Source organism: Pithys albifrons, chromosome 13, assembly GCF_047495875.1.
Source record: "Pithys albifrons albifrons isolate INPA30051 chromosome 13, PitAlb_v1, whole genome shotgun sequence".
Taxonomy (NCBI): domain Eukaryota; kingdom Metazoa; phylum Chordata; class Aves; order Passeriformes; family Thamnophilidae; genus Pithys; species Pithys albifrons.
In genome coordinates, this window is record NC_092470.1 from 1,005,091 (window position 1) to 1,026,262 (window position 21,172).

At 44.6% G+C, this 21,172-nt stretch overlaps 1 protein-coding gene across 1 annotated transcript; it reads left to right on the plus strand.

The window, feature by feature from the left end:
• The first annotated feature begins 1,285 nt into the window (after nt 1–1,285).
• Nucleotides 1,286–20,093, plus strand: CHRNA5 (cholinergic receptor nicotinic alpha 5 subunit). The gene is made up of 6 exons (XM_071568100.1): nt 1,286–1,432; nt 11,657–11,808; nt 12,850–12,894; nt 14,335–14,444; nt 15,435–16,266; nt 19,005–20,093. Exons 1-6 carry the CDS (start codon nt 1,324–1,326, stop codon nt 19,164–19,166), a joined length of 1,410 nt encoding a protein of 469 aa, XP_071424201.1. The 5' UTR covers nt 1,286–1,323; the 3' UTR covers nt 19,167–20,093.
• The last annotated feature ends 1,079 nt before the right edge of the window (nt 20,094–21,172 follow it).

The window sequence follows — 21,172 nt, forward strand, 5'->3', positions numbered from 1 at the left end:
GAACATGGTATCTGGCACTATTCATGCAGCACCTGACTAACACTACAAAACCACTTACCCCATCTTTCCAAATCTTTTCTCTCTGTAAAATACTAAACAATGTCTTAGATGTAGAACCTGCATTAATGCCAGCTGCTCCTATTGTCTGTGGCAGTGTGTACAGTGCATTTCCATCAGGATGATTTAGGGAAAGTCACTAACTGAATTTCACAGGTCGTGCATTGAGAAGTTGCCTTTTAAAACAGATTTTATTTATCTGATACAGAAAAAAGGCGTTTTGTGCAGAGTATTTATTATGTATGTTGTATTTATAATACACACGAAGATGACGTATCCTGGGTCTTTGTAGCTTGCATCAGTTTATTTATTTTTGGTTAAAATTCAAAAGTATTCTGATTAGAAGATGTAAAAAATCCTTCTGAATTAGAAACTTAAAAAAACCCCCAGTCACAACAACAAAACGTACCGAGTGCTTCATATGGAATGGAAATGAAAAGTTTAATTTTCCATATTTGTTTCTCCCTTAGAAGTCACTTGAACTTACACCCTCCCTCGGGCGCGGAGTGGAAGCCGCGGGTGTTCAGCGGGGCGGGTTTGCCGAGGGAGCTGCGGGACCTGCCGGGGGGAGCTGCGGGACCGGCCCGGGGGGAGCTGCGGGACCGGCCCGGGGGGAGCTGCGGGACCGGCCCGGGGGGAGCTGCGGGACCGGCCCGGGGGGGAGCTGCGGGACCTGCCGGAAGGCTGCGGGACCGGCCGGGGGGGAGCTGCGGGACCTGCAGGGAGGAGCTGCGGGACCTGCCGGGAGGCTGCGGGACCGGCCGGGAGGCTGCGGGACCGGCGAGACTTGCCGGGTCTACGGGACCTGTTCGGGGGCTGCGGGAGCGGACACCTGCCGGGGAGCGGCTCCGGACGGCCCGGGGAGCCCACAGCGGTACTTGCCGAGGGCTCCTGCACCCGCACCGGCTCTGGGGAGCAGCTCCGGGGAGGGCTCCGAGCAGCTCCTGTAGCCACACCGGCTCGGGGGGCCCAAGGGGCTCCTGCGGCCGCACTGGTTCCTAGGCGGGCTCCAGGGCGCCCGGAGAGCTCTTGCGGCCGCAGCGGCTCCGGGGTGGGCTCCGAGGGGCTCCTGCACCCGCACTGGCTCGGGAGGGCCCGAGTAGCTCCCGCAACCGCAGCGGCTCTGGGCGCTGTGCGGGCGCTGTGCGGTACCCCGGGCCGGGTCCGCCCCCTCACTGCCCCGCGGGGCGGGCCCAGCCCCGCCCGGCCCCGCCGCCCCCGCCCCGTCGGGCCGTGCCGCTCGCACAGCGGGCCCGAGCCCCAGCCATGGCCGGGCGGTGCTGTGGCCGCGCTGCGCTGCTGCTCCTGCCGCTCTTGCTGCTCCTCGGCTGGCTCTGCGCGCCCCTGCTCGCCCAGCGGGGAGCGCCGCAGTCGGGTAAGGCGGCGCGGGGGGACCGGCGGGGACCGGGCGGGGCCGCCGGGCAGGGACGGGGCACGGACGGGGCAGGGACGGGGCGGTGCCGCAGCCCGGGGGCTCCCGCTCGGAGCGGCTCGTGGGGGACGCGAGGTGGGACTGTGTGTAGGGGGTGTCACCGTCGGGGCTGCCACCGACCCGCTTCGCCTTCCCCGCCGCCAAGTTGTGCCTGGCCGAGGCTGGAGCGGGGCCGGCGGGCGCTGGGCGAGCATCGCGGGGCTCCGAGAGCTCTGAGGAAAGGAACGGGACCTACGGAGAGCGCGGGCTCACCGGGTCTAATCAGGGCTCACCAGTGCGCAGCAGGGCTCACCAGTGCTCACAAAGGTTCACCACAGCGCTCACCAGTGCTCAGCAGGGCTCACCAGTGCTCAGCAGGGCTCAGCAGGGCTCACCAGTGCTCAGCAGGGCTCACCAGTGCTCAGCAGGGCTCAGCAGGGCTCACCAATGCTCACCAGGGCTCACCAGGGCTCACCAATGCTCAGCAGGGCTTACCAGTGCTCACCAGGGCTCAGCAGGGCTCACCAGTGCTCAAGCAGGGCTCAGCAGTTCTCACCAGTGCTCAGCAGGGCTCACCAGTGCTCACCAGTGCTCAGCAGGGCTCACCAGTGCTCAGCAGGGCTCACCAGTGCTCAGCAGGGCTCACCAGTGCTCACCAGTGCTCAGCAGGGCTCACCAGTGCTCACCAGGGCTCACCAGCGCTCACCAGCGCTCAGCAGGGCTCACCAGCGCTCACCAGCGCTCAGCAGGGCTCACCAGTGCTCAAGCAGGGCTCACCAGTGCTCACCAGTGCTCAGCAGGGCTCACCAGTGCTCAGCAGGGCTCACCAGTGCTCACCAGTGCTCAGCAGGGCTCACCAGTGCTCACCAGTGCTCAGCAGGGCTCACCAGTGCTCAGCAGGGCTCACCAGTGCTCACCAGTGCTCAGCAGGGCTCACCAGTGCTCACCAGTGCTCACCAGGGCTCAGCAGCGCTCACCAGCGCTCACCAGCGCTCACCAGCGCTCACCAGCGCTCAGCAGGGCTCACCAGCGCTCAGCAGGGCTCACCAGGGCTCACCAATGCTCACCAGCGCTCACCAGCGCTCACCAGCGCTCACCAGTGCTCACCAGCGCTCACCAGCGCTCACCAGCGCTCACCAGCGCTCACCAGTTCTCACCAGTGCTCAGCAGGGCTCACCAGTGCTCAGCAGGGCTCACCAGTGCTCACCAGTTCTCACCAGTGCTCACCAGTGCTCAGCAGGGCTCACCAGTGCTCAAGCAGGGCTCACCAGTGCTCACCAGTTCTCACCAGCGCTCAGCAGGGCTCACCAGTTCTCGCTCCCCAGCTCTCCCCAGCGCTCCCCAGGGCTGCCCCGGGCACAGAGAGGGGCAAAATGCCAAGCTGCGGCTTCTCAGGTGCTCCCAGTCCCTGTTGCTGCCCATTTCATAATACAGTGCTTATGCTTTCTATAAATATATATATATATAATGTTTTAAAGACTTCAAGTGCCAGAGCTTTCCATCTTTACTCTGCTCCCTTACGGAGGTGCAGTTGTAGGTCTGGGTGTCCTCCCCGTGTCTGCAGCTGGTACAGAGTAAACTTTCAGAATGCATTTGAATAATTGCAGTTTCATATATGGATGTGGTTGCCTATAAAAACAATCCTCTGAAAACTTATAACAGAACTCTCTTTAGATTGGCCATGCATTATTTCTTTGACTTCAAAAGAATCAGTCTCGTAATTCAATCAGGATGTAACTTTCAAAGTTGAAGGGCATAAAATAGCATGTGAAGCTGGAGAGTTTATAGAGTTAAACCAAGATTAAAGGAGCAAAATCACTCATCAAGGACTGGTTTAGAGAAACACCGTTTTTATATAATTTGTGGGGGTGCCTCAGTAAGAATTTTGCACAATGTCTTGAAACCATAACTGCCATATAAAGGCAGAAAGACAATGAATGAAAAATAAATTTGACCCTTTTTTAAAATGTTAACCTAAAACTGAAAACGTGGTTGTAGTTATGGTTTATGGAAAGTTGATCATGTTGATGCCTTGGTTTTAATTCAACTGACAAATAGTCTTTTATTGCTGAATGTGATTTAAAAGGTCATTCTTTGTCTCAGCATTTGGAAAAATAGTGTTTTCATCACGAGAGAAGATATTAGTAGGCAAAATCATTGTGTTACATCATATGATTTGTATGACTGCATGGAATTACCCACAGTCAAGTTAAGTCAAATTTTGCCTTTTGGCACAAGCCAGCAATTTTGACTTCACTGAGAACTGCTCATACATAGTGAAGATAAAATTTTCTTTTCACAATTTGTTTGCTGTAAAATAAAATGGAATTTGTTATAAGAGTGCTTGTGAATTAATTTAGTGTTTCCTTTCATTAGTAGTGAACCAACACTTTGTCTTGGATAAGTCTGCATTGCTGATGCAAAATAGTTGGTGATTTAAAATACAATCAAAATATAAGTTTTGTTCCTTGCACTGAATCCTAAACTAACAGGTGAGACTTAACTGTCCAGATGGGACTGAGGTTAACCAGCACCTGGGCAGTGTTAACTTGGCAGTTCTTCACCCATTTTAGCAGAGCAAGTCCATCTCCCTGCTCAACAGGAGGCTGCAAACCTTTCCACCTGAATGGGTTTCTTGTGGTTTTTCTCCTAAAACGTTTTGTGCTTTCTTTAGAGGTTCTTAGGAAGAAAAATGTGAGCATTGATTTGTGGAGCAATATCTGTTGATTTGTGGAAGGAAATACTTGCATGGTTTCCCAGTTTTTAGAATGTAAAATCTGGTTTTGTGTGATATTATGTGTTCTGAAATCTCCCACTCTGGGTCTGGTTTTGAGCAGAGTGTCTGATTTCTAAGCAGTCTGATTGCTGGGAGCTGTGGGGTTGTATGTTCTGGTGTGTCCCAGACTGGAATTGAGCTGGGTGGGCAAAATGCTGCTGTGGCAGGAGGTGATGCCAGTGCCTGCACTGGCAACTTGTGAGCAGCCCCAGCCTGTGCCTTATTTACAGAAACTGTGGATTTGTGTGAGGCACAGCCTCTACATTTATATGTCTAAATGGTTCTGCTTTGCAAGATTCTCCACACTTGTTCTTCCTCTTGCTCCTTGTGCTCTCTGCACGTGTGTACACCCTGTTTGGTGCTGTCCCCACAGCCCAGCCTCATCCTTACTGACAGCACAGGGAAAAGGCTGGAGTGACTAAAAGTGGTATAAAGAGAGGTGACAAAATTCTGGATGTGTGATGGAAAAAGTCCTCCTGACTTGAGAGTGACAGAAGTTTTCCCCTGAAGCAGCCTGAGAGGAGGCAGCCCCTTCCTGTGCCCAGGCTGTGGGCAGGGAGAAGGGGCACAGAGCAGCTGAGAGGAGTGTGCTGGTGTCAGTCAGTGGGCACAGGGGGACATGCCATGGGCAGGGAGAAGGGGCACAGAGCAGCTGAGAGGAGTGTGCTGGTGTCAGTCAGTGGGCACAGGGGGACATGCCATGGGCAGGGAGAAGGGGCACAGAGCAGCTGAGAGGAGTGTGCTGTGTCAGTGGGCACAGGGGGACATGCCATGGGCAGGGAGAAGGGGCACAGAGCAGCTGAGAGGAGTGTGCTGGTGTCAGTGGGCACAGGGGGACATGCCATGGGCAGGGAGAAGGGGCACAGAGCAGCTGAGAGGAGTGTGCTGGTGTCAGTCAGTGGGCACAGGGGGACATGCCATGGGCAGGGAGAAGGGGCACAGAGCAGCTGAGAGGAGTGTGCTGTGTCAGTGGGCACAGGGGGACATGCCATGGGCAGGGAGAAGGGGCACAGAGCAGCTGAGAGGAGTGTGCTGGTGTCAGTGGGCACAGGGGGACATGCCATGGGCAGGGAGAAGGGGCACAGAGCAGCTGAGAGGAGTGTGCTGGTGTCAGTGGGCACAGGGGGACATGCCATGGGCAGGGAGAAGGGGCACAGAGCAGCTGAGAGGAGTGTGCTGGTGTCAGTGGGCACAGGGGGACATGCCATGGGCAGGGAGAAGGGGCACAGAGCAGCTGAGAGGAGTGTGCTGGTGTCAGTCAGTGGGCACAGGGGGACATGCCATGGGCAGGGAGAAGGGGCACAGAGCAGCTGAGAGGAGTGTGCTGGTGTCAGTCAGTGGGCACAGGGGGACATGCCATGGGCAGGGAGAAGGGGCACAGAGCAGCTGAGAGGAGTGTGCTGTGTCAGTGGGCACAGGGCAGATGCTGTGCCAGGGCACAGAGCCACAGGCAGTGCTGCAGGGGGCTGTCAGGAGGCTGCTGCTGAACATCAGCCTTCCTGGGGTGGTGCCCTGTAGGATCCAGAGCCCAGCTCTTCAGAAAGGAGTGGTTAGGGCTCCACTTAGCTCTCAATCTAAAGGCTGGCCATCCATGTCCATTTCTTGTTTCAGTACAAACTACACGGCAGTATGTGATGCTGTTACCGATCAAACCTGTCAATGCACTCAGAAATATGGGCCATAATTATGCCTGGATGTGCAGCTATTAGGAAATAGTTTAATTCTGCTTTACTGTTATGAAGTCAGAACTTGAATCTTTTATATTTGAGTTGAATGTAAGGAACATCTTCCCTGCTTTCTAAGGCAATTCTTGTACCTCTGTGCATGTGGGTAAGTACTAATCAGTGTTACAGTTCCAAATTCCTCACAGTTTCATGTCCAATAAATGTAATTTTATTTTGCTGCTGGTTGGCCAGAGGCTGATGTGTTAGGTAGGAGAGAAGGCAGAAATCCTCCCAATAACCTGACAGCCCTGTACAAGTCACCTTTTCCTTGCTTGAAAGTGCCGTGATGGGGTTTGGGGGTATTTTAAAAGGTAGTTCTGGGAAGTTCAGAATGTGATAGCTGGCTTTTCTTTTCTTTGTTCAATGAACTGAATAGAGTTAGGAATGCTGCTTTGACTTACAGACATCCTAGAAAAGATGATTTTGATCTTTCTAAATGCTTTCTGTTAATTAAACGCCTGACTGTGATTGGATTCTTGGCAATTGCCAAAGCATGGAAGGAAAAGTAGGCCAGAAAATTGAGGCCCCTGCAGAAAGTGATGCCTTTAAAAGGGAGGGGGGAGTCAGCACAGAAATAAAACTCCCATTTTGTATTTCATTTACTGTATTCCATACATTTTCTACTTAATAAAGTGATGTGGGAGATCATCTCAACAAATACATGAGTGTACTGAGGGCAGGTGTGTCTATACATTCATTCACCTCCCAGGTTTGTAAGAAAATTATTAGTTGTAGTTGGATTGGTGGGTAGTAGTCTGTATGCTGTGATAGCACACAGCTAAAGAATATAATGTTAACTGCAAAGTATGGATATTTTGCAATGTTTATTGTCCTTAGCAGTGTTCTTTTTCATTATAATGGTATATGGTTATAAATGTGCATTAGTAATATATATTACTTCTGAATCTACATCTTAACATCAGGCTTCTAAAAAGTGACCCTTTCCTTGTTCCCATGGACCTGCTTTGAAAATGCACCACGTAATGATGCAAAGAGAACTTGAAATCATTAACACTCAGTTACATCAATCAGAAAATTCTTTGAACTGCTCTGTTTAATGTATAAGGACCAGCATCATTCCTGCCATCCCCATGTGGTTCTTGGACACTTTACCTAAGGAAGGGTGGAGGAATATGGAGTTCAAAGAAAGCTGGTTATTTGGAGGAACATGGACTGTGGTGTTCTCTCATTTAAAAACAAATATTTATGAAAATACATCTGAGATAAAGCTGTAACACTGAATATTTCACTGGTAATTCCTATAAAAGAGCAATGCTGCCAAATCACATTAAGATGCTAAGAAATTTAATCCCATAGTGGTACAGTAAGAAATAACGTAAAGAGGTGGATTTTACAAAAGAATAGCACTTTTGTAATTTACCTACAGCATTTCAAGGTCTGCCATGAACAGCACAAGTGAAGCTTTGCCCTGAGAATGTTACCAAGATGAACAGTGTTTTGTTGTGCTGCTCGTGCATCTGAGACCCATGTGATGGTTCCTCCTGTTTCCAAGTTGTTCTTTCAAAGTACTTTAATAAAAGGAGTTTGTTAAGTGCTTAGGGAAGAAATGGTAGAACTGAATTTTAAATACAGTTTTGTCTGAGGTCAAGTGTTTAATTAGAATTTTTGCTTACCATTTTGTCAAAAGTGTTCTCCAGCTACTTCAGGGGTTTAAAAAATTTGAATAACTGTTCTGCTTTGTGCATAAACATTTGTTTCTTCTGTGCAGAATTAAAATTCGGCCATCCAGCATTTTATGTGATTTAGGGGGTTTGGTTTGGAGGTTTTTTTGCTTGACATGGAATCTCACAGAGAGGGAGTGAGAAGAGTTTAAGGTGCAAATAATCAATAAAACCTTGTCAGTGGCATTTCTCACTGAGCAATGATTGAGGCTGCAGAGGTTCCCCAGCCCCAACAAAACCCAGGCCATGCAAACAGGGGCAGGCTCAGAACTGCCCTGCAAAGGCTGCAAACTGTCCAAGGGTTTTTAGTGCACTGAGCTGATGGCAGGGGCGATGCTTCATAATCTCTTGCCATCTGATTTAGTATGAGATTGTGCTCTGGGTTGTTTGTTTGCCAGTCATGGGTTTCAACCTCTTTCTGGTTCTCTTCTCTTCTGTACATTTTTTCTGCTTGTCACCAGTTCTTCACAATTTTCTTCTTGATGTTAATACAAGGAGTAACTAAAAATCACACCCTTTATTGTAATACTAGAAGTGTATGGACATACAGAAAAGAGAAATTAAACACATGCAGTCCATGTAACAAATGAGTTGAATAGTCCTGTTGAATAAAATATGCAAGGTAGGGGTGATTACTTAGTTTGGTTTTGCTGATTCCTAATACAGTGTTGCCATTTCCAGCCTCCCCATGGGGCTCTCCTTTCTACAAGCAGCCTTTTATAGACCAGTATGCCCCAGGCAGGCAGTTAATGCCTCCCTGACATCCGATCCCGTCAGATCTTGGAAGCTCAGCAGGGTCAGCCCCGCATTAGTACTTGGATGGGAGACCTCCTGGGCAATGCTGGGGGCTGTAGGTTCTAGTCCTGAGGACTTCACTGGCACTGTCCAAGCTCGCTCGGCCGTGGCAGATGAACCTCAGGAGTTAAACGGTGGGGCCAGTTCTGTGCAGGCTGAGCCTCACCTGAAATCCACTGCGCAGGCTGGAAGGGCACGTGGGGACAGCCCTGCCCAAAGCTTCGTTGGCGAAGTTTGGCCATACATACATACATGCCCCAGGGTCTTAATAAACAGAATAAACTAGAAATATTGAAAAGTGAGGATATTTCTGTGAGCAGAAAAAAGAAAATAAAATTAGTCAAACTATATTGTTAGTAAATAATGGTCATTGTAATAGATCAGTGAGTGTACTGTAGGTCTGTGTGTAAAATGTTTGCAAAAAGATCTGCAAGTTTATAAAAGCAGCAGAGTAATGTGGTCCCATTGAGCACAGCAGAGAAATTGCTGTGTTTTGAGAGAAGCTTAATGTGGAAACAGCACCCCTTGAAATGCTGTGTCGTGCACAGGGGGTCACCTTAAAGAACACAGAAATGGTGCAAGTGCAGCTTTGCTCTGCAGTGCCTCAAGGTCAATTAATGCAGAGAGAAAATTCAGCTGCACAGTCAGCTCGAGGGGGACAACAAATTCAATGGAGAGTTGTAACTGGAGAAGGGAAATGTAATTAATGCTAATACAAACATCAAGTATTTATGAAACATTAGCCTGAAATATACACAAAACCATCCATAATTCAGGAAATAGGGATATAGAAATGGAGAAATTAAGTTGTGTCCTCAGGAAGAGTTCTTTGGATGCCTGTAAAATGTAGGGCTTGGCAAATCTGTGTATGGTTACAAATAAGGAAAATCCCTTGCCTAATGAGGATATACTGAGCCAATTAAAATAAATATATTTTAACCTAATAGCTGTGAGAATGGCCTGAGCATGTGGAACCTTCTGCCCCTGGATCCTTTTGGCAGCAATTCTTATGTCCTGTGAGTGTTCCTGTGTCCCCCTGAGTTGTGTTCAGTGGTACAACACAAGATTTTGCTGTCACACATCCCACATGGCTTGAAATGGACATCCACCAAGGACAGTAGGTTTGTGAACAAATGGAATGCACTGTGAACACATGGATTTCTGTTTTGCAGAGAAAGGTGACCTGTCTTAAACCCCACATGTTGATTTGCCCACAGCAAGATCCATTCAGCATCTTGTTGGTGTGTGGTGAGATTTGGAGGGAAGAGGAGTCCTGCTGCTCCCCCTTTGCTGCTCCTGCTCCTGGAGCTGCATTCTGCTTTTACTCCTGCTATGACATTTCAGGGAAAATCCAGTTAGTATTTAAAATACTAGTATTTAAAAACTAGTTACCTGGTTTTAGTTAAAATACTAAAATACTGGTAGTGGCCTGCCCCAGACCTGCAGTGCAGAAGGCAGGGAATTGCCTTGTTGGGCTCTCCATTGTTTGGGTGTTCTGCCCAAAGGATTTGTAAATGAAGCCTTTGCAGAGCTGCTGCTGTGACACTTTGGTGAATGGGAGGGAATTGAAGAACTCAGGTTGCCTGTCTTGGTTGCCTGGGCACACAGGACTGGGTTAGGTCAGTTTGAATTAATGGCTCAGTGTTAGCCAAGCTGTGCCACAAATGCCAGTCCTGCTGGTCAGACTCTGAGGCAGCTTTTGCTGTTGTGTTGGAGTGAGAACTGGTCCCTCTGCAGGGATGGCACTGCCTGGCACACAGCTGAGTAATCCCAGGAAATTCCAGAGTCCTAGTCCTCTTCAGTGTCTAATCATCTCTGATTTACTGAATGCTGATGGTAATGAACTTCAAATAGACATTATTTATGCTGCCCTTAAGATGCTTTATTACCTTTACCTTCTTTTATGAGAAACATTGAATACAACCAATGCTTTTTCTGCATGTTTCGGTCACTACTTGATCTACTTCTATTATGTTGACTAAATTTACCTCCTGACCAAACAAAACAATGTAAATCTTTTAAATCTCTCCTTGTATGGATGACTGTCTCTGGTTTTAATCTGTTTATGACATTTTCTGGTGCTTTTCTGTTTCTGAGATATCTTTTTTTAGATGGATGCTGTTAGTGAGCACATGGTTTCTAGAGGTCATGCCATACATTTATGTAATGGAATAATATTTTAAGTCTACATTAAAAAGAACTGGTGATAAACTTCTTGCTTTTGTTTACTCTGTCCCTTAAAGTGGCAATATTAAATGTTAGGTCTTTTCTTGGCACTTTCAGTCAGTTCAAGTCTTGGTGAGTAGTAAAAATCTTTGTCTCGAGCATAGGTTTGCCTGATGAGGTGCTTTAGGACAACTTACATATCTCCTTAATTCCAGGCTGCTCTCTCCGTGCAATTTCTACATCTACAGCACTTCCCACCCCCACCCCCACCCCAAAAAAAAAAAAAAAAGAAAAAAGCTCTGCCATGTATTCCATTCTCTCAGGAAACAAAAGAAGACATTTAGTTTCCTCTTCCTTGTAAGCTATACAGAGATTTTTGGCTGTTCCAGTCATCAGTCTGTCTCCAGGCACTGAAATGACTATTTCAGAGCTCTGGAAATGAACTAGAAATGTGCTTTCCAGTCAATATAATATCAGGACTGGTAGAGGATAGACTGGGAAATAGATTTGCATAAGCATTTAAGATACAAAACAGTGTTAGGGGGGAAACTGCTCTACAAGTGCAACAAAGTTTAATTTTCATAGATCTGCCCAAACATTAGAAGAAATGTATAAAACATGAAGAGACTGAAGTTTCAAACTGGATTGCAAGTCAGGTAATGTACTACAGACCTGGCCTGTGTAGATGTAGATATTTTAAAGTTTTTTAAAAGTACCACCTTGTTTTGAGAATGGCAGAACTTCAGTCCCTCATGGATGAGCTTTCAGTTTGAGAGGACTTCCATAATTGTGGGGAATCAGGTATATGATAGAAGTGCATTTTGCTTTTGTTGTTACCAAAATGATCTCAGTGTTCTTGACTCACAGATTTTAGAAGTGTGATAATGGGATACAGATGCCAATAAAACCAGGTAACTTCACAGAATCCTTCCAGGACCTTGCCTGTGGTTCTGGGGAAGAGGGGATGAGAAATGTAACTCACGTTGAGCTCTTTGGATACACCGTTCACTTCAATCAATGATAATAAATTCCTTTTTTTATATAGGTGTATCTGAACCTTCTTTCATTGCTAAGAGTGAGGATCGTTTGTTTAAGCATTTGTTTGAGGACTATCAGAGGTGGGTTCGTCCCGTGGAGCGCCTGAACGACACAATAAAGATCAAGTTTGGCCTTGCCATCTCCCAGCTGGTGGATGTCGTATGTATAGCCCAGGATTTCTCTGGGATTTTTCCCCACTAACTTTAAAATTCTGGAACATGATGTCATATGAAATAGTTGTTCATATTTTAGCTCAAATCAATGTGCTGGTTTAAGGGTAAACAAGCAGGAGAAACGAACCCACATAAAAGAGATTATAAGTCAGAGTTACAGTTTAATAACAACATTACAATAAATACGATGACACAAAGAGAAATTGGGTTTAACCCACAAAACCCAGCAGTGTAACCCAGCCCCCTGAGGCACAAACACAGTGGGGTTTGGTGGCCCCTGTGCTGAGCCCCCACGTGGTTCTCCTGAGTCCAAAGTAAAAGGAAGGGAAAAACCTGTTGGTGCAGATGATGGCACAGTTTGATGGAGAGTGGTGGGCTCCTCCTGTCCAGGGTCTGCTCCTCCTCTGGATTCAGCAAAAGGTCCCAGAAGTTCTCAAACCCCAAGATTCTCTCCCCTCAGGTGCAGGTGGGAGCCCCCAGTGCCTCCCCCAGGGCAGGGAGTTCCACACTGGGGGATCTGACTCTGGGAGTCAGGGGGGATTTTGGAATCGTTGCTGGCCCATGGGCAGAGCTGAGCCCTCAGGTGGGTGTGGAGGTGCCAAGGACTCCCCAGAGGGGAGTTCTCCCAGCTCCTCTCCCAGGCTTCTTTCCCATTCAGCTCCCAGCCTGAGGGGTCAGGTGTGTCCTGGGCAGCTGCTGCCAATGGTCCATTGTTAACAGTTCCTGGGAAATGGCGTAGAGGGTGGAGAATGCACAGCTTTGGTCACACCCACACAGGGATGAACTGGTCCCACCTGCTGAACTGGGACAATGAAGTAGATGAGTCCTCTCAAATTATTATCAGTGTAATAAAAGAAGGCACTGTGGGTACATGTGTGATCTTCTCATATAAACTTGCTGAGTGATTGGGATGCTTTCAAAAGTGTGTTTTGTATTTTAAATTGCAGACCTTTGGGAACTAAAGCAGCTGTTCACTGTGAATGTTCTGTGCAGGTTATTTTTTGTAACATAATGCTTTGCTTTATAGGATGAGAAAAATCAATTGATGACAACAAATGTATGGTTGAAACAGGTATGTGTAAAATATTGAAAAATTCTGAAGCAAGATTTGGAAGAAACTTTTCTAAGGAATTGTGTATTTTTAAAAAAGCTCAGTCACTGCATGAATTTTTATTTCACACAGTATCTTTGCAAAATGTCACTAGAAATGCTGTAAAGGATTAATTGTTACAAACCTCTTAAAAACATAACAAACAGTCTGAAAAGGTAAATAAAAATTCCCCAAATTAAAAGAATTCTGATATGGCATTGCACGGCCATTAATACACCAAGGTGTGTGTCTCCAGCCAGCAGCTGCTGCTTTGGTACAAAAGTCTTCATTCAAAAGTCTTCATTTAAAAGCTTTTTAAAGAAAAGAATGGGCTGATGTCCTGGAAAACAGTGTTGAGGTTTTTCTCTTGTGGGATATTTGAGATTATGGGCTAAACACTACTGAGGGATTTCAGTTTCAAAGTTATATATGTGTGCTACAAGGAAATACTTTTTCCTCTTAAGAATCCTGGGGTTTAGGCAGGAAGAAGCCTCCAGCTTTATAATAATCAGAGTCCAGTGCTAAACTGAATTGCCAGTATTAACTTGGGAAATGCTGCTCACAAGTCATTCTTGCTTTAACTTAGAAGAATGTTTGCAGATCCCAGTTTTTATAATTACTGGGTTTGTTTGGGCTACTTCTTTTCTGTTTGGTTGGTTAGATTTTTTTGCTTTGTTTTGTTGTTTCCCTGTTGATTCCCATTCCCTTCTTTTCCAGTAACTGTAATCTCAGGCCAGGTTTTTTGTTTTCAGGGAAACTTTGAGACTACTCAGCAAATATGAGATGGCAATGTGTTGATGATGACACTTTGTGCTCTCTTTAATAGTTTCTGTAGATCTTCCTGCAGTAAAACCACTTTAAATAAGAACTGACCTGTATATGTGTTTAAACTTCAGTTTGATGATGAATTCTTAGAAACTTAAATCCTTCCTCTTGAGCTTGTAGTTCAAGTATAAATTGATCAAAATACTACTGTGCTCTCAATGGTGCTGGTTTTAGTGTTGGTAGAAATAGGAACAACTGCCTTTAAAGAGCTACATCATGATGGGGTTTTTGTATGATGAAGATGTCTAAATTGCTTGATTGGTTTCCAGTGTTTGGTGTTGATTCAGAACAAGCTTTTTTCATATTTGATTTATGCAATTAAATTACTTTATAATAGCCCTACTTATGCATGCATGCTCTGTAAAAGGACCTTCCTATCTTAAGGTCTGTACAGAAATGCCATCAAGAGGCTTTTATAACAGAAAACGAATCCTGAGTGAGGTAACAAATGTCTGTTCAGCAAATTAATAGTTTTATACACATTTTAGAAGCCAGTTTGATTGTTTTGCATTGCCTTGTTATCTGTTTTCATCTGGTGTTGTCCTGCTTGAATCCACTTCCCAATAATAATGGTCTTTACATCTCACATATCTGCAGGAATGGATAGATGTAAAACTAAGGTGGAATCCTGAAGACTATGCTGGAATAACATCTATCCGTGTCCCCTCAGATTCTATTTGGATTCCAGATATTGTGCTGTATGACAAGTAAGATTTGAATCTTTTCATAGTGTGGTGAGCCCACTACACATAGAAAATACATTTATTTTCTAACTTTTCTGTCCCAGCTGGTTCCGGGAGGTCATTGGACAGACAAGTGTGTGTGTTTAGTAGAGCTAAGGGTGTGTGGAAAAATTTGCCTCTGAATGCAAATGGACTTTGCTCCCATGTTAAATGCTAAATGTTTTGCTTTGCTTCTGTTTGGAATTTCTCATCCCTTTAAAAGGTTTGTTTCTATTTCTTCATGTAAACTCTTTCCTTCATTAGAAGACAATGTCTTGCACAGTGCTGGGTACAAATAGTGCAGAGTGATGGGAGGAGAGCAGCTAATTTATGCTGTTGTAAGTTATATTCAGCATGGAGTTAAAATTAAATACTCTCAGATGTAAGGGAGGGATTGGGTTGGTTTGGGGTTGTTTGGATTCTTTTATTTTGAAAATCAACAAATATCAGAAGCAACAACTTTTGAATTAATCTTTCTGCTCAGTTCAGATGTATGTCCAATGCTTTATATTTCCTGCCCTGTCGAGTCAGGATGAAAGGCTGTTTCTGTGATTGTGAATTCCAGTTTGGATGTGGCACACAAGTATTATTTTACCTGTTTCATGACTTTTTTTTCTTTGATAATTATGATTTGGCCAAATTTAAAAGTATTTATGCTGCATTACTAATAGGAACACCAGAGCTGGGTCATGCTGTTAGAGGTCAAGGTTTTCACGGTCCTTTCAGAAGTCATTTGGATGACAGAAAGTTGCACAGATTTTTTCATGGCCTAAAAATAGTCTTCCCTCTGACAAAGCTGTTTACCTGTGTGAGATTCAGATCTAACAACAACAACAACAAAAGGCTATGAAGACAAAATTTTGGCTGTTAAGGGGGATAAGTGATAAAGAGCTGAAATAACAATAACAAAGCATATTTTCCTATTTAAATACACCTCCTGGCCCCCTGGCAATTGCAATTTCTCCCTTCTTTCAGTGCAGATGGACGTTTCGAGGGAACATCTACCAAAACTGTGGTAAAATACGACGGCACCATTGCTTGGACTCCACCAGCAAACTATAAAAGTTCTTGTACTATTGATGTAACCTTCTTCCCCTTTGACCTCCAAAACTGCTCCATGAAGTTTGGGTCCTGGACTTACGATGGCTCACAGGTTGACCTCATTATTGAAGATTATGATGTTGACAAAAGAGATTTTTTTGATAACGGAGAGTGGGAAATAGTGACTGCAACAGGGAGCAAAGGCAACAGGACTGATGGATGCTGCTGGTATCCTTTTGTGACATATTCATTTATAATTAGGCGTTTGCCACTTTTCTACACATTATTTCTCATTATTCCTTGCATTGGCCTTTCGTTTCTCACAGTCCTTGTCTTCTACCTTCCTTCAAATGAAGGCGAAAAAATCTCACTTTGCACTTCAGTACTGGTCTCTTTGACTGTTTTCCTTCTTGTTATTGAAGAAATTATTCCATCATCTTCCAAAGTTATTCCACTGATAGGAGAGTACTTGGTGTTCACGATGATCTTTGTGACCCTGTCCATTGTGATAACCGTGTTTGCCATCAACATCCACCACCGCTCCTCGTCCACGCACAACGCGATGGCACCGTGGGTGCGCAGGATATTCCTGCACAAGCTGCCCAAGCTGCTGTGCATGAGGAGCCATGTGGACAGATACTTTACTCAGAAGGAGGAAGCAGCCAATCTGAGTGGCTCAGAATCCTCCAGGAACACCCTGGAAGCAGCTCTGGATTCCATCCGCTACATCACAAGACACGTTATGAAGGAGAATGAAGTTCGTGAGGTGGGTGCAGGAGAAACAAACCCAACATGAAAGAGATTATAAGTCAGAGTTACATTTTAATAAAAAATATTACAATAAATGCAATGACACAAAGAGAAATTGGGTTTAACCCACAAAACCCAGCAGTAGAACCCAGCCCCCTGGGGCGCAAACACAGTGGGGTTTGGTGGCCACTTTGATGAGCCCCACGTGGTTCCCCCAAGTCCAAAGTAAAAGAAAGGGAAAAACCTGTTGGTGCAGATGATGTCACAGTCTGGTGCAGAGTGGTGGGCTCCTCCTGTCCAGGTTCTGCTCCTCCTCTGGATCTGATGAGTGGTTCCCCAAGTCCCCAAAGCCCAAGATTCTCTCGCCTCAGGTGCAGTTGGGAGCCCCCAGTCCCTCCCCCAGGGCAGGGAGTTCCACACTGGGGGATCTGACTCTGGGAGTCAGGGGGATTTTGGAATTGTTGCTGGCCCATGAGCAGAGCTGAGCCCTCAGGTGGGTGTGGAGGTGCCAAGGACTCCCCAGAGGGGAGTTCTCCCAGCTCTTCTCCCAGGCTTCTTTCCCATCCAGCTCCCAGCCTGAGTGGTCAGGTGTGCCCTGGGCAGCTGCTGCCAGTGGTCCATTGTTAACAGTTCCTGGGAAATGGCATAGGGGGTTTAGAATGCACGGCTTTGGTCACACCCACACAGTGATAAACTGGTCCTGGCTGCTGAACTGGGACAAGTGCATTGGTCCCGTTGCACTGATTGTGTACAAGTGGAAATTAGAAAACCAGCTAATGCTTCACTGTGCAGTTGCATATTAAAGATGTGCTATGGATTGCCAGGTTTTGTGCTGCACTGAAAGTTGTGCAATGGTTTGCACTGGAAACAAGTGCAAGTATGGTACAATGCTGGGAATTCTTGTGGATATTGGGCTGCTTTACTACAGTCCTTGGGTTCTTTAAAAGTCTTTTGCTTTCTTCCAGAAGTAAGTTCATGCTGTTAGTTACACATTGTGAGACACTTGTCTGTCACAAGAGCAGGTACTGTAACTGTTCCCTGCAGTGCTGTGAGGTGAGGAGAGGAGAAGGTATTTTCACTGTAATGCTGTACCTGAAGTCTCTTTCAACGATGCATTTTCCTTATGTTTTCAGAATAAATATTGCCAAACCATGTTTTTCAGCTTTCAATTCTAAATAATAATAGTTTTAATTCTCTAACTTTTATTAGTTTAAATACAAGCTATAGCCATATGTAGTTCATTTTGTGCTGAGGTCAAATGTGGGCTCTGTGGCTTCCTAAGTGCTCTCTTCTGTCCTTATTTGTCTCTAAGTGGTATCAAAATATGTCAAAGGCTTTTCCTCAGTCTGTGCATTTGCTCTCTGAACTATCCTTCATGGATGTTTACACCATTTGGGCAGGAGCATTACAAACCCGTTTTCTTTACATGCTTTTTAAACTGGCACCCTTGGTACACCAGAGACTTAAATCTGATCTCCCAGCTAGTGTAGGAATATAGAAATTTGTTGTGTATTCTTATGATCCTGCTGTGTGTTTCTGATGGCAAGGCCTGGGATTATTTCAGTTTATATGGAAAAGGCTCTCTTCAGAAGCTGCTGGTTGCTGGGAGTGTTTCTCACATCCCAGCCCAGGAGTGAGCAAACTCCTCTCCTGTGCCTTCTTGGGACTTGTTCTGCCATTGTCACAAGGGATCCAGCCTAGATTTTTAATGTGTGTCTGCTCTGCTATTAAAGCAGCATCACTATCTCTGCACTGTATGAACAACAGAAATAGAAGAGTTTTTGCTATTAAATATATAATTTCCTGTAAACTGGGGATTGTTTCCCTTTCTCTTGTGAGATTGCTGTATTTGACTGTGAGTGACAAGAGAAGTGAGAAGTATTTTGGCTTTCAGGTGTGATGTTTTTGTGACTCTAAACCTTGGAAATCAATATACAGATGACTGGGGATTCACTTGTGTTTTATTACTTGGGCTCCAGAGAATTTGCAAGCTTTATTTGCAGAAGTTGTTAATAAACACTACACAGCTGGTGCTGTTGCAGCCTTCCATCTTAGGGAGCATTAGGCTTGGGAAATGTGGATTGCTGCAGTTCCAATCCAAGACAATTGTTTGGAGGGGCTTGAATTTACCTGCACAATTATATCTGCTATACTTACAAAACTGTGTAGATATGAATAATTCTATAAAAAGGAAATCAGCCTTGAAAGTACAGTGAGTATCCTCCCTGGTGTGGAATTCTGTGCAGCAGTAACTCTACAGCTCTCAGAGCTTTTTTGTAACACAACAGCTGCTCACTACTGTAATTTCTTTTTTAATTTTTTTGGGGGGGAGGCTTAGTAGTTTTTGTTTAGGTGTTGGAGGCAGGAGGGTATTGTCTTTTTTTTTTAATGACTTTTGTTTCTAGCTCCTGCCTGGGAATTCCACTGTGTGCTGTCATGTGGCTTGAACCCTGCAGTATGTTAGAAAATGGCATACCAGTTCCACCTCTCTGTAACTGAGGATGTTCAGAGCTTGTCAGAGGCACTTTCTGCATTAAATCCAATATTGGTCTACATAGTCTACCAGTATTCAGAGAGGGAAGTTTGCTCCTGTTCCAGCTCAGACTGTAATTATAAAATGGTATTAAAAAGTGTTATAAATGGACAAGGTTGCAAAAAGTGTACTTTGAAAGGATTTAGAATTGCAGGATTTGGTGCTGTATTTTTACCTGGTTTTGCACATCCTGACCAACTCTTGTGCTCTTTGATTTTTAGGTTGTTGAAGACTGGAAATACATTGCTCAGGTGCTGGATCGAATGTTCTTATGGGCTTTCCTTCTGGTTTCAATAGTTGGATCCCTTGTGTTGTTCATTCCTGTTATTCATAAATGGGCAAGTATAGTAGTACCTGCACATATAGGCAGCACAAACACATAGGATGTTTTGGGAACTGTCCCTGCTGGTGTTTCAGTTGCTCTGTTTCCATGCATCTTCTTTGTAGGTGTGTCTCTGATAGAGGGAGAAAAACATTCCAAAACCAGAAAATTAGATTTATACTAAAGCATGGCATTCCTAGGACACATAGAAATCCATTTGCTTCTTACCAGTCTACTCAGTTACATCTAAGCCAGGTCAGAATTCAAAGAACCTTCTCAAGCACTTGCATGTGTGATATAGCAAAAAAAGCATACACTGACACCTACTGCAAAATACAAGGATTGACTTTTTTTAATGATCACTGTAGTCCAGTTATTAAATTACTATATAAATTGTTATACAGAGTATTAAATATTTGCAGTTACTTACACACTAGAGTTGCTTATTTCAATTTACTGTAGCAGAAAGAGGAGCATTTTTATCAGTTCTATTGAATGTGTTGTAAAAGTATGAAGTTTCTACAGAGTAATATAAAATTATAGTAAAAATACAAGTTAAACTTCCTGTATATCCACCTAAAAAGAGCAATCTGGCCATGCTTTGCCTTTATAAAATTTCAGTGGAGTTTGCTGCTAAATTTTAAAGCTTGTTAATTCTGTGATACTAACATGAACATTCAATAAGCCTTAAGATGCCTAAAGCACATCCTGATAGCTCCATCAGCTCTGGGAAGGAGGGCAAAGGCAGTTAAATGAGTTCCCAAGTTGCACAAGGGCCAGAACATTCAGATTTCTTTATCCTCAATGATTTTTATAAGTATGTGAGTTGCAAACATGTTAGTTATCCTGTCTTTGTGTGCTTCTCAGAATCAAGTTTTTAAGCACAGGTTTTGAATTTTTTAATTTTAAGAAACTTGGGGAATGTGTTTTGAAGGAAAGGTTACAAATTATTGTGCTATGGAACCAAATACAGATGGTGAAGCTTTCACACATTTGTTAGACTGAATTTAAGGGCTGCCTTGAACAGGTTTGTAACTCTAAGCTACAAGGACTTACAGCTTCCCATATTTTCTTTTTCCTGAGACTGTTGAAAAACTTGCAGCTTTTCAGTTATTCCATTAAAATATATTCTTAACATTGATTCCAATGCCACCTTTCTTCCTTTCTTCAAAGTTTATTTCTAGAAAAGACTCTAAAATAGTTGGGCGTTTTCCCACACCAAAGTTTTGTCAGTGTTGTTCATAATACAGTTGTATCCTGTAGGACTAACAGAGTAATGCCAAGCTAGAGAAGTCCTGGGGAAGATTTTGTTTCCTTAAGTTACTACATAAATAGTAACATGTTTAGATGAGAAGTTTTTATGTAAATTGTAGGATCTTTGATAATGTAAGTTTTTGTAATGGTTATAAATTTGAAAAGCAGATACATATTTCCCCCATGCCCCTGGGTCTGCTTTAGAATAGCCCTGTTTGATTATAAGAGTGATTGCTTATGTCATAACTTATATAAAATTGAATATTTGTTTGAAACTGTTTTAAGATGTAGGATTTTCTTGGGTTTGTGTAGATTTTAAGGGTCACAGGTAAAGAAATTATGCCAGGCAAACTTTTTTTTAAATAATAATTTATGAGTAATTCTGGTTGTAAAGGGAGTCACTCTCCTTCAGTTACACAATTACATTTGGCATTGGATATCCATGTTTCCTCTATTCCCATCATAATTTTAAAGGTGAATTAGCAAAGATTATCTGATTTAATCCCTTAATAGAGGAATTCTAACTTTTGTGGTACTACTAAGATTAAACAATGCATCAGTGACTTTCTCTTTGTTAAAGTTGTAAAAATAATTCAGATACTTTTTTCCTGTTCAAACACAAAATTTCCTTTTATGGTCTTCCTGGGGTTTGACTTACTGAAATTTACTTTTACATGAACAGAAAACAAAGTAAGTAAAATAGTAGATTCGATGTATATCTTATTTTTTTAACTCTCCACCTCTTCTGTTTCCCTTGTTAAAAGGTGTCTCTGGACTGGCCATTTCTGTCATGGTGGGCAGCACATTAATGGC

Coding starts and splice junctions, on each gene's coding strand:
- CHRNA5 (XM_071568100.1), top strand. CDS start 1,324: ATGGCCGGGCGGTGCTGTGGCCGCGCTGCGCTGCTGCTCCTGCCGCTC. Junction 12,895..14,334: donor CAAATGTATGGTTGAAACAG/GTATGTGTAAAA, acceptor ACATATCTGCAG/GAATGGATAGATGTAAAACT. Junction 14,445..15,434: donor GATATTGTGCTGTATGACAA/GTAAGATTTGAA, acceptor CCCTTCTTTCAG/TGCAGATGGACGTTTCGAGG.